Consider the following 13664-nt stretch of genomic DNA (forward strand, 5'->3'; position numbering starts at 1 on the left):
GCTAGGTCCCTATTGCTTCTTGCCCTTTTTCCAAAGCCCCAGGATGTCACATGATGGTGTACGGGGGGCGGGGAGGGGAAGAAGGGAAGCAGCAACGTGGTTGCTGAGTTTCTTTCCTTTCTATCTTAATTTCTTGCTTTCTATCTTCCAAACTGAGCCCACGTGGGCAACATGGAAGACACAGCAGAAATGTTTGGGGTTAGGTGTTTAGAACTTCTATATCAGGGGCAGGAAACACTGCCATATTAAGAGAGGAGGCTAGAAAGTTCTCTAGATGTTACTGGACCTCTGACTGGGATGGTGCGAAGGTCAGTCCTATCAGTAAGACTATTTTTTCTAGCTGCCCTTTGATAAGTGCTTCTTGGCATCAGGAACTGTGGTTGACATACACTCTTCAGATTTAATCCTCACAGCATCTTCAAGAGACAGGTACCACTACCCTCATTTTACTGAACAGTAAACTGAAGCACACAGAGGATGACAAACGAGCCAAGGTCCCTCAGCCAGTAACTGATGATGGAGCCAGTATTTGGGCCTGGTCTGTGGTGCTGAGGCAGACTATCTGACCGAACCCTAGCAAGCCTGTGGGGCTCAGACACAGGCCTCCCAGCCTTGCTGGAGGCGCTCAGTCTCCCCTCTCTCTGCCCTTCTTGAGTGCCACCCTGGAGCATCCATCTCACTCACACAAACCCCATAGCACCTACCTCAATATTCCATGTGCAGTCGATATTGGGTGGGTAGTGGCCTGGGTAATAGGGACTGCTAAATGTCCCCTGGGCTTGACGTAAGTAACCTCCACAACCTGAGAGGAAAGGCAGGACAGACAGCGTGAGGGTCCAGGGACCCGTTTGGCCAAGGAGGCAGGCGGAGTGGCCTCTGCTCCCCGAGGACAACGGGCCTGAGGCAAACCCTGCACTCTTCTCATGCAGACTCCCCAGGAGATGCGTGCTGCATGCTGGGTACCTGGACACTTAAAGCAGGTGTGGAAGGTCTGAGTAGTGGGCTCACTGCTTTAGGGAGGGCTCCTGACCCAGGTGATCAACAAAATGCCTGCTGACTTAAGGCTGAAACCTCTGTCGCTGACCCAAGCCAGTTCTCCAGCCACCGAGGGTTAGCCTGTGGTCCCTGGACCCAGGTCCGCCTCGAAGGTACAAAGCCTCCTCCCTTCCAGCCCAGAGTCCTGCCCACCCTGTCCTTCCTTACTGCTCATCTTGGGCAGCTGGAAGAAGGTGGCCTCAAAGCCGGGGTGTCGCCGCTCAGTGTTGGTGATCAGCGTGACGAGAAAGACGTTCTGGGAGGAGAGGAAGGTCAGGTTGTAGGAGGGAGGGTAAGTGCCACACAGCCTGTGGGGTGGGCAGAGGGAGGCGGGGTTAGGGAAACAGACAGAACTGAAGCTTCTCACAAGTCCCTCTGCTCCCCAAACAGAGGGGCCCCAAGGGAAGAGCAGCACACAAGGCTGCCTCTGCGCCCTCACCCATCCCACAGCCCTCACCTGCCCCAGCCTCCCCTGCCCCAGCCCTTGCCTGTCCCAGCCCTCACCTGCCCCAGCCTCACCTGTCCCAGCCCTTGCCTGTCCCAGCCTCACCTGTCCCAGCCCTGGCCTGTCCCAGCCCTGGCCCGTCCCAGGCGCCTCCCCTCTAACTTGGGGGCCACACCAACGCGGCGGGCCGGTGTTCTGCACTACCCAAATGTAAACCAGCGCTGCGTACTTCCTTAACTCCAAGATAGTTCCACGTTTTAATGTTCCCAAAGTCAGGATGTGCCTGAAAATTGATGTCAAAATGGAGCTGCCAGTCATCAGAAGATGACAGAGCTGTGGGGGCTGTCATCACCTCTGCTGCCCAGGTAAGCTTGGTCACCTGTCAAAAGTATTTGTCCATCCAATTGTACTTCTGTTTGTAAGACATGCAGCTGAATTTTAACTTAAATTTGGATTTCTGAGTATAGTTAGAATGTCTTTTAAATGTTCTAGCCACAAAAGGCCAAGGGTGGGGTTAAAAAGACCCTCAGGTAAGTCCCTTCCCACACAGGCAATCGAGGATGTAAGGGTTTAGTTATAAGACTGTTTATCTTTAAAATAGCAAAACACATTAAATGCCTAACAATAGAGGATGCATTAAATAAACTACAGGCCGAATAATATGTAGTAGTCATAGTAACACTGGTTAAGCACATGCCAGGCACTGTTTTCAGTGCTTTTGTATCTATTTACTCATGTCAACCTCATACCTGTGAGGTAGATACTATTATCCCCATTTTATAGACAAGGAAACTGAGGCGTAAAGAAGTTAGCTAATTTGCTCAAGATTACACAGTTCATAAGAGACAGGGCCAGGTCTCAAACTCAGGCCTTCAGGCTCCAGAGCCCACGCTCCCAATGACTGTACCACCCGACCTCTAGCCAACACAGCCTCATGCAGCTACTGAAAATGATGGTTACAGTCAGGTCTATTGATCTGGAAAGATCATGATATACTTCCTTTAAAAAAGCAGGTAGAAAAACTGAATGTATAGTATAATTCTATTTTTAAATACACATATTCACCAAAAATATAAGCAATGGTTATTTCTAGATAGTGAGATTACTAGTGTTTTTTGTCTTCTTTTTGCATGTCTTGTTTCCCCTTTTGTAAAATAAATAAATTGGAAAGCATTTCTTCACAAAAGAATGTTTAGGCAGCAGTCCCTGCTGAAGCTGTGGTGACAGATGGTTCTATCCTTTGCTTTGGGCCTGAATTTTAACAAATTATTAATCACGAAACACCCTCCCAGCTCATTTCCATTCATGGCAGGAGATGGCTCTGGCCCACTGAGTCAGGGGCCCCGGGAGGCAGGCCCCCTCAGAGGTGGGCTCTGCCCTGAGGTAAGCAGGGCTGGCTGGGCAGCCACCACAGCGTCCACCCCTCAGCAAGGCCTTTTCTTGTAAGAGGAGACACCCCACAGTGCCTTCCTCGTGCTGAGCCTTCTTCATCCTGGCAAAGGCTGAGAAATCCCCTGAGACTCTTCTCTGAAAGGCACATTGCAGATGACCCCACACCTGTTCTGTGCTGCCTGGGTGCTGTGGGAGGTCTGGCCATGATCCTAACCTGGACCCTCATCTGCAGAGTGGCAGCAGCAGCGCTCGGTGGATTTACCATGTATGCACTACCCAAATGTAAAGTGGATTCCTGTGTTTCCTACACTGCCCTGCTCTCAGGATACCTGGCCCCACTGAGAGGACCCTCCGCCCCCCTCACACTCACTGGACCACAGCACTGGGCTCTATGGGGCTCAGGCTGTCATAGACGGTAACCAGGTCACTGCCCCGCTGATCGCAAGGCGCAAGATCAAAGCTGCGGAAGGTGAGGCTCAGCACCAAGTTGGCGTCTCCCCGCAGGGCCCACTGGCAGTGCGCACGCTCCGGGTAGGGGCTGTCGGGGAAGCCGGGTGTGGCGAAGCGTGTCGGCTCCCTCCCGCGGGCATGCAGGGCGAAGCTGCAGCTGTCTGTGCGGGAGACAGGGCGAATGGGGCCGTGCAGCAGAGCTCTGAGACCCAGGGAGGTGCCCTCCCAGCTTCCCTGGGACCGCTCTAGCTGGACACGGGAGACGAGGAAGGGGCTTTCAGAGGGGTCTAGAAGAGGAGGAGGGATGTCACCGCTGGGATTTCTAGGGCCCTTCACTAAGGGGCCACCAGGACCACATGCTCCGCCCTACTCGGTCAGCCAGAGTACTTACTGTCCTGGGTCTTCTGCACTGTTCTGGGGTCAGTGGCTGAAGACCAAGAGGAAGAACAAAGTATTTATTGATGCTGTCTTTTCTTATTCCTGCTTCCACACTGCCCTCCAGGGTGGTGCCCAAATCAGCACCTAGACTCAGCGAGTGTTGGTCCCACCTCGTCCCCTCAGTCAGCAAGAATGGTCAGGACCCTGACCCACTCCGCTAAAGGCCTGTCCCCTCCTTGCCACACGCTCCTCGCTGCTGCCCGCCCTCCCCAGACTCACGGAAGGCCACCACAGAAGTCAGAACCATGGACTGGAGAGCCCGCGAACGGGGCGGCAGAGTGACCACGTGCTCCTCAGCCATGGCGCGCTCCGCCTCCTCCACCAGGTGCTGCGGGACGCTGAATTCTGACCAGTAGTAGGCGATGACACTGCCCTCGCTGGGGAGAGGAAGCGGGCCTGAGTCCCACGGCTCTGGGCACACCCCCTCCGCCACACCCCTCCTGACTGCCAGGGGCGGATGGGGCAGCTCAGGCCACCCACAAACAGGCTCAAGATGCAGCCCCCTAGCAGAGTCCCCGCCCCCAGGCAAAGTCCCCACACCCCAAGGCAGTCCCTCTCCCCAGATTCTCTTATTCCCACCAACTTTTTGATTTCCTAAGAGACTTTGCCCCTTTACCCTCTGCTTTATCAGCCTCACCCCTGACCCCAAGTAGACATATTCTGGAGAGAGGATTGGGACTAGAGTTTTGGCTCTACCACTAACTTGGGCACACTGAGTGCCACCTTCCTTTGTGTTCCGGTCTGAGAAATGGTATGACAATGCCATCTGCCACATGGCATTCATGAGGATTAAGTTCAAAGACCAAAATAAAAGCTGCTTTTGAAAACCAGAAGGTCCTATGTGAATGAATTATTACTACGTATGCCAAAACAAGGAAAATGCCAGGACTCGTGAAAGCCCTCCTGAGCACCTCAACTCCTCCAAACTCAAATTTGGAAAAACAAGTAACAGCCACAGCTGAGTGCAGCTTCTGTGGCAGGCACTGTGCAATGCATGCCACCTGTGTTTGCCACCCAGCGCATCCTAGTGACACTGCTATCATTACCCCAACTTAAGGGACAAAAGAGCTAAGTGAGCTAAGTAACCTGCTAACAGGACAGGACAGGAAAAGGGCTCAGACCTTGGGTTTGTCTAAGCTAGGGCTTCGCAGTTTCACCACTTGCAGATTACAAGGCATTCCCCCACTCCCTCCCCAATACTACAGCTCCCTGATCCCATTCCTGGACAAGCCAGAGCACTGGGAGACAATCCCCCCCACCAGCCCCACAGCTCCCCTCCTGTTCTCATTCTCTGGGCACAGCCTTTTCCACAGCACACACCTGAAGGCAGTCACTGCCGAGTCCTTGTGGTAGGGGCCCAGGGCCGGGATTCCACTGTATAACAGCTTCAGCTGAGGGTGGAGAGAAGGCTCACAACAGGCCAAGACTGGCCAGTAATCCCTCCCCTCCACGGGCATACCCCTCCTGCTCCCGCTTCACACCCCCCAGCCCAGGGACCTAGGAGGAAAGAAACCTGGTGTCATTCTGCAAGGGATGGAATACCACAGCAAAAGACAAGGTCCGGCCATCGGACTCACCGCTTCCTTCACCTTGTTGGCCAGGTGTGCAAACTCTGTGGAGTTGGAGTTCTCGTAGGCATCCACAAAGTTCTCGTTTTTGATCCTCAGGTGGCCATTGAAGACCTTCTGGACACGCACATCCCGGTCTGGGCAGACCAAGGAAGGAGAGCAGTCAGAGCAGTGGGACCACAGGCTCCCCTCCCACTCCTCCGAATCTCCCTCCTGCAAGGAGTGAATGCCAGGAGGTGACAAGTGGACTTGTGAACCTACTGGCCAACTCCTCCACCCATCACTCTCTCCTTACAGTTTCAAAGAGCCCGGAGAGACAGAGCCATTAAAACCTCCTCCTTACCCCACCCCAAAACTCTGCTCCTCAGCTAACACACACATACACACACACCCTCTCCCTCCCCCTCCCCTCCCCTCCTCCTTCCCTCCCCCTCCCCTCCCCTCCTCCTTCCCTCCCCCTCCCCTCCCCTCCTCCTTCCCTCCCCCTCCCCTCCCCTCCTCCTTCCCTCCCCCTCCCCTCCCCTCCTCCTTCCCTCCCCCTCCCCTCCCCTCCTCCTTCCCTCCCCCTCCCCTCCCCTCCTCCTTCCCTCCCCCTCATTTATATAACATCCAATCAGGAGTGGGAGGAGCCCACCAGATGGGTCTGGGCCATATCAGTTGAAGGAGTGGATCCCTCCCCAGAGCCAGCCACCCTAGCCTTACTCACACTGAAAGTGCCACACCAGGACACCAACCACGAGAGAAAGCAGGAAGAAGCCAGTGACCACAGCTGCCAGCACCAGCCAGCATCTCCGGCCCGGCTTCTCCACCTTCTTGGCGTTGTTGACTGGCAGGAACTCCACGCCTTCCTCAAAGCCATTCATGTTCTGAACAGAGAAATACACAGGGACTTGGAACCTTGTTCTCTCACCACAACAGCCTCCCCAGCCCGACTCAGAAAAGAATATTCACGTTTTTGAAGTCTAGCTTGGAGAAAAAAGCAAGGACTTGGAGGAGAAGAGGGGTTCGCCCTTGAGTATACAGAACGCTCTGCCCAAAGAAATGTGAGCCCAGTTCAACCTAACAGAGAGAAATAGGAATGAGCCTTCCCATCCAGGCATCCCAGTGTCTGGGCTGCACCAGGCATGTAATGCATAAAATTTGTTACTTTAAATAAAAATTAAATGAAGCTTCCTCAAAAAGTTAGACATAGAATTTACACTGTGACTCAAGCAATTCCAATCCTACCTATATGCCCAAAAGACTTGAAAGCTGGGACTCAAACAGGTATGTGAACATCAGTGTTCATTGCAGTACTGTTCATAAATGCCAAAAGGTGAACATAACCCAAGTGTCCATCCACAGATGACTGGATAAACAAAATGTGGTATAAACAATGGGAGACTAGCCAGCCATAAAGAGCGATGAAGTCCTGATAGATGCTACAACATGAATGAACCTTAAAAATATTATGCTGAGTGAAATAAGCCAGACACTAATGGACAAATATTGTATGATCCTACATATATGAACTATCTAGACTAGACAAATGTATAGAGACCAAAGTTTATAGCGATTACCAGGGGCTGAGAGGAGGAAAGAGAGAGACTCGTTGCTTAAGGGGCACTGAGCTCCTGGTAATGGTGATGAAAAAATTTAAAAACAGATATAAAAGAGTGTACCCACTCCTGCCACACTCAGGCACTTATATTTCTAATTTTAGCTTCCCTGTTGGTCACATTTGTGACTTTGTCTAATATCACACACACAAACACACTTCAGAGGCAACTACTTTAAAACATTTTCAAGCTGTTTCTTCTGGAATTAGTCTTCCAAATAATGTCAATACCACTATCTCTTGATTCATCAATTTAAAATGTAATCAACTGAAAACAACTCCATTTACAACAGCATCTAATAAAATATAATATCTAGGGATAAATTTACCCAGGGATGTGAAAGACTTATACAATGAAAAGTACAAAACACTGCAGAAAGAGGCTAAGGAAGACCTAAATAGATGGAAAGACGTTCGTGCTCAAGGATTGGAAGAATTAATACAGTCAAGATATCAATACTACCCAAGGCAATCTACAGATACACAATCCTGATCAAAATTCCAACAATGTTCTTAATAGAATGGAAAAACTAATCGTCAATTTTATATGGAAAGATGCGGTGCAATTAATTCCTTTTGTGTGTGGCCTTTCAAGCCATGGTCTTGTGACTCCCATCCAGGTGATTGTGGAAAATTGTGGCCCTTTGAGGGGATTGGTCAGTTTTGCCTTAAAATAGAGCCAATTCCAGAGCAGAAAGGAGAGCTCACCACCACCACCACCAAAGAAGGAGAGACCCATAGCAGAGACCCACAGGAGATGGTGCAGTGGACACCCTGGCCCATGGACTAAGAAAGTTGAGTGCCTTTGGGGAGAGACTGAGGGCCAAGAGAAGTCTACACCTGACCCATGGATTTGAGGCTTGCCGGCCTCCACAACCACATGAGCCATTTCCTTTATATGGTTTGTGAGTTCTGTGAGACGTTGCAGAGAATTAGGGAACCCAAAGACAAGAGAGAGTACCGAGGAGTGAGGGAGTATTTGATGTTAGAGATGATGGAGTGGTACAGCGGCTTGGAAAAGTTAGACATTTGGGACATCTTTAGCCTCTGCCTCATAGGAACTAGCTTTGTGCTGATCCTTATAAAAAAAAATTATTCATTTAAAAGACAAAACCAAAAAACAAACCCATTGCTGTCGATTCCAACCTATAGCAAGAGTGGAATTGCCCTATAGGGTTTCCAAGGCTGTAATCTTTACTGAAGCAGACTGCCACATCTTTCTCCCATGGAGTGGCTGGTGGGTTCAAACTGCTGACCTTTCAGTTAGCAGCCAGGAACTTAACCACTGCACCACCCCGAATAGCCAAACCAATTTTGAAGAAGAGCAAAGGAGGAGGCCTCACACTTCCCAACTTCAAAACATATTACATAGCTACAGTAATCAAAACAGCTTCTTGTTGTTAGGTGCCATCAAGTCAGTTCCGACTCATAGTGACCTATGTACAACAGAACGAAACATTACCCAGTCCCGCATCATCCTCACAATAGTTGTTAGGCTTAAGCCCATTGTTGCAGCCACTGCCTCAATCCATCTCATTGAGGGCCTTCCTCTTTTTCAGTGACCCTCTACCAAGCGTGATGTCCTTCTCCAGGGACTGATCCCTCCTGACAATACACACAAAGTATGCAAGACGTAGTCTCGCCATCCTTGCTTCTAAGGAGCATTCTGGTTGTACTTCTTCTGAGACAGATTTGTTCCTTCTTTTGGCAGTCCAGGGTATATTCAATATTCTCCAACACCACAATTCAAAGGCGTCAATTCTTCTTCGGTCTTCTTTATTCATCGTCTAGCTTTTACATGCATAGGAGACAACTGGAAACACCATGGTTTGGGTCAGGCACACCTTAGTCTTCAAGGTGACATCTTTGATTTTCAACACTTTAAAAAAGTCTTTTGCACCAGATTTGCCCAATGCAAAGTGTCTTTTGATTTCTTGACTGCATTTTCCATGTGTGTGGATTGTGGATCCAAGCAAAATGAAACCTTGACAATGTCAATTTTTCCCCCGTTTATCGTGATGCTGCTAATTGGTCCAGTTGTGAGAATTTTTGTTTTATGTTGAGGTGTAATTCATACTGAAGGCTGTAGTCTTTGATCTTCATCAGTAAGTGCTTCAAGTCCTCTTCACTTTCAGCAAGCAAGGTTGTGTCATCTGCATAAGACAAGTTGTTAACAAGTCTTCCTCCAATCCTGATGCCCTGTTCTTCTTCATATACTGCAGCTTCTCAGATTATTTGGTCAGCATACAGACTGAATAGGTATGGTGAAAGGATATAACCCTGATGCACACCTTTCCTGACTTTAAACCACACAGTATCCCCTGCTCTGTTCAAACAACTGGCTCTTGATCTATGTACAGGTTCCTCATGAGCACAATTAAGTGTTCTGGAATTCCCACTCTTCACAACGTTATCCATAATTTGTTATGATCCACACAGTCGAATGCCTTTGCATAGTCAGTAAAACACAGGTAAAAATCTTTCTGGTATTCTCTACTTTCAGCCAGGATTCATCTGACATCAGCAATGATATCCCTGGTTCCGTGTCCTCTTCAGAATCTAGCTTGAATTTCAGGGAACTGCCAATACACTGCTGCATGTGCTTTTGAATAATCTTCAGCAAAATTTTACTTGCGTGTGACATTAATGATATTGTACGATAATTTCAATATTCAGTGGGATCACCTTTCTCGGGAATAGGCATAAATATAGATCTCTTTCAGTCGATTGGCGAGGTAGCTGTCTTCCAAATTTCTTGGCATAGACGAATATTTCTAGTGCTCAGCTGTTTGTTGAAATATCTCAATTGGTGTTCCATCAATTCCTGAAGGCTTGTGTTTCACCAATACCTTCAGTGAAGCTTGGACTTCTTCCTTCAATACGATTGGTTCCTGCTCATATGGTACCTCCTGAAATGGTTGAACGTCAACTAATTCTTTTTGGTATAGTGACTCTGCGTATTCCTTCCATCTTCTTTCGACGCTTCCTGAGTCGTTTAATTTTTTCCCCGTTGAATCCTTCACTATTGCAACTCAAGGCCTGAATTTTTTCTTCAGTTCTTTCACTTTGAGAAATGCTGAGCATGTTCTTCCCTTTTGGTTTTCCATCTCCAGGTCTTTGCACATGTCATTATAATACTTTACGTTGTCTTCTCTAGCCGCCCTTTGAAATCTTCTGTTCATCTCTTTTACTTTACCATTTCTTACTTTTGCTTTAGCCACTCAACATTCAAGAGCAAGTTTCAGAGTCTCTTCTGACATCCATTTTGGTCCCTTCTTTCTTTCCTGTCTTTTTAATGACCTCTTGCTTTCTTCATATATGATGTCCGTGATGTCATTCCACAATTCGTCTAGCCATTAGTGTTCAATGTGTCAAATCTCTTCTTGAGGTGGTCTCTAAATTCAAGTTGGATATACTCAAGGTCATATTTTGGCTCTTATCGACTTGTTCTAATTTTCTTCAGTTTCAATTTGAACGTGCATATGAGCAATTAATGCCCCATTCCACAGTCAGCCCCTAGCCTTGTTCAGACTGATGATATTGAGCTTTTCCATTGTCTCTGTCCACAGATGTAGTCGATTTGATTCCTGCATACTCCATCTGGCAAGGTCCATGTGTATAGTCACCGTTTACGATGGTGAAAAAAAGTATTTGCAATGAAGAATTTGTTGGTCTTGCAAAATTCTATCATCCGATCCTGGCATCGTTTCTATTACCGAGGCCATATTTTCCAACTACCAATCCTTCTTTGTTTCCAACTTTTGCATTCCAATTTCCAGTAATTATGAATGCATCCTGATTGCATGTTCGATCGATTTCAGACTGCAGAAGTTGGTAAAAATCTTCAACTTCTTCATCTTTGGCCTTAGCGGTTGGTGTGTAAATTTGAATAATAGTTGTATTAACTGGTCTTCCTTGTAGGCATCACTGACAGCATTGTTCTTCAAGAAAGGTCTTGAAATGTTCTTTTTGATGATGGATGCAATGCCATTCCTCTACAAGTTGCCATTCCTGGCATAGTAGACCATATGATTGCCCAATTCAAAATGGCCAGTGCCTGTCCATTTCAGCTCACTAATACCTAGGATATCAATGTTTATGTGTTCTATTTCATTTTTGATGACTTCCAGTTTTCCTAGATTCGTACTTTGTACGTTCCATATCTGATTATTAATGGATATTTGCAGCTGTTTCTTCCCATTTTGAGTCATGCCACATCAGCAAATGAAGGTCCCAAAAGCTTGACTCCATCCATGTCATTAAGTTTGATTCTATTTTGAGGAGGCAGCTCTTCCCCAGTCATCTTTTTTTATTATTATTATTAACTTTTATTGAGCTTCAAGTGAACGTTTACAAATCAAGTCAGTCTGTCACATATAACTTTATATACATCTTGCTCCATACTTCCACTTGCTCTCCCCCTAATGAGTCAGCCCTTCCAGTCTCTCCTTTCGTGACAATTTTGCCAGCTTCCAACTCTCTCTATCCTCCCATCCCCCCTCCAGAGAGGAGATGCCAACACAGTCTCAAGTGTCCACCTGATATAATTAGCTCACTCTTCATCAGCATCTCTCTCCTACCCACTGTCCAGTCCCTTTCATGTCTGATGAGTTGTCTTCGGGGATGGTTCCTGTCCTGTGCCAACAGAAGGTCTGGGGAGCATGGCGGCTGGGATTCCTCTAGTCTCAGTCAGACCATTAAATATGGTCTTTTTATGAGAATTTGGGGTCTGCATCCCACTGATCTCCTGCTCCCTCAGGGGTTCTCTATTGTGCTCCCTGTCAGGGCAGTCATCGATTGAGGCCGGGCACCAACTAGTTCTTCTGGTCTCAGGATAATGTAGGTCTCTGGTTCATGTGGCCCTTTCTGTCTCTTGGGCTCTTAGTTGTCATGTGACCTTGGTGGTCTTCATTCTCCTTTGCTCCAGGTGGGTTGAGAGCAATTGCTGCATCTTAGATGGCCGCTTGTTAGCATTTAAGACCCCAGACGCCACATTTCAAAGTGGGATGCAGAATGTTTTCATAATAGAATTATTTTACCAATTGACTTAGAAGTCCCCTTAAACCATGGTTCCCAAACTCCCGCCCTTGGTCGGCTGACCTTTGAAGCATTCATTTTATCCTGGAAACTTCTTTGCTTTTGGTCCAGTCCAATTGAGCTGACCTTCCATGTATTAAGTGTTGCCCTTCCCTTCACCTAAAGCAGTTCTTATCTACTAATTAATCAGTAAAAAACCCTCTCCCTCCCTCCCTCCCTCCCCCCCTTGTAACCACAAAAGTATGTGTTCTTCTCAGTTTATACTATTTCTCAAGACCTTATAATAATGGTCTTATACAATATTTGTCCTTTTGCCTCTGCCCAGTCATCGTTTGAGTGCCTTCCAACCTTGAGGGGCTCATCTTCCTTCATTATATCAAACAATGTTCTGCTGCTACTCATAAGGTTTTCACTGGCCAGATCTTTTCAGAAGTAGCCTCCTGGGTCCTTCTTCCTAGTCTGTCTTCTTCTGGAAGCTCAGCTGAAACCTGTCCACTATGGGTGACCCTACTGGTACTTGAATACCAGTGGCATAGCTTCCAGCATCACAACACACAAGCCCCCACAGTACAACAAACTGACAGACATGTGGGGGAAACGGCCTAGTACTGGTTTAATGACAAACACTTAGACCAACGGAACAGAATTGAAAATCCAGAAATAAATCTCCATTGAATGGGGAAGGAACGGCCTCTTCAACAAATTATGTTGGTAAAACTGAATTTGCACAAACAGAAAAATGAAGCAACATCCATGCTTCACGCCATATACCAAAACAAATTCAAAATGGATTGAGGACCTAAATGTTAAGTCTAAAACCATAAAGTTCTTGAAAGAAAATATAGGAGCAAAGCTATGGGACTTCATTTTTTTCAGTGATAGATTATCAAACAAGCAGTAGAAAACAAAATATATAACTGAGACCTCATAAAAATTAAATACTATGCTCATCAAAAGACACTATCAAAAGAGTAAAAAGACAACCTATAAACTGGGAAAAAATCTTCTGGAACAACATAACCAATAAAACCCGTTGCTGTCGAGTCAACTCTGACTCATAGCAACCCCATAGGACAGAGCAGAACTGCCCCAAAGGGTTTCCAAAAAGCAGCTGGTGTATTCAAACTGCCGACCTTTTGGTTAGCAGCAAAACACTTAACCACTGCGTCACTAGGCATATAACTGATAGGGGCCTAATATCTAAAATATATACAAAAATTCTACAACTGAACAACAAAAAGATATAACTTAATTAAAAATGGGCAAAGGACACAAACAGACACTTCCCCAAACAGAGTATTCCAATGGCCAACCAACATGAAAAGATGCTCAACATCATTAGCTATCTGAGAAATGCAAATCAAAATCACAATGAAATTACCATTTCACTCCCACTAGGATGGCTAAGATTGAGAAAAAACAAAAAATAACAAATTGTGGTAAGGATGTGGAGAAATTGGAAACTTTATCCATTGCTGGTTGGAATGCAAAATGGTACAACCCTTGAGGAAAACAGTGTGGCAGTTCCTCAGGAAAAAAAAAAAAAAAACTAAAAATATAACTACCATATGATCTAGCAATTCCACTCCTAGGTATATACCCTAGGAATCTAATAGAAGTGACATGAACAGACATATGCCACTTGTGTTCATTGCATACATTTCACAACAGCAAAAAGATGGAAACAACCTAAGCTTCCATC

The 13664-nt window shown here is 46.9% G+C and overlaps 1 protein-coding gene across 7 annotated transcripts in view; it reads right to left on the reverse strand.

The window, feature by feature from the left end:
• The window catches only part of ST14 (ST14 transmembrane serine protease matriptase), a 69505-nt gene that overhangs the window by 23174 nt on the left and 32667 nt on the right, over nt 1–13664 (reverse strand). For 6 of the 7 annotated variants that reach the window (XM_064268854.1, XM_064268857.1, XM_064268858.1 and 3 more), the window contains 8 exons: nt 6035–6194; nt 5338–5465; nt 5081–5151; nt 3980–4137; nt 3714–3749; nt 3243–3483; nt 1204–1343; nt 705–802 (listed from right to left, as the gene is read on the reverse strand). In XM_064268854.1, coding sequence (XP_064124924.1) covers nt 705–802; nt 1204–1343; nt 3243–3483; nt 3714–3749; nt 3980–4137; nt 5081–5151; nt 5338–5465; nt 6035–6194 — 1032 coding nt within the window. Of the gene's footprint in view, nt 1–704; nt 803–1203; nt 1344–3242; nt 3484–3713; nt 3750–3979; nt 4138–5080; nt 5152–5337; nt 5466–6034; nt 6195–6279; nt 6302–13664 lie in introns of those variants that run through there. The other variant, XM_064268859.1, reaches the window with a different exon arrangement.

Source organism: Loxodonta africana, chromosome 15 (assembly GCF_030014295.1).
Source record: "Loxodonta africana isolate mLoxAfr1 chromosome 15, mLoxAfr1.hap2, whole genome shotgun sequence".
NCBI lineage: Eukaryota > Metazoa > Chordata > Mammalia > Proboscidea > Elephantidae > Loxodonta > Loxodonta africana.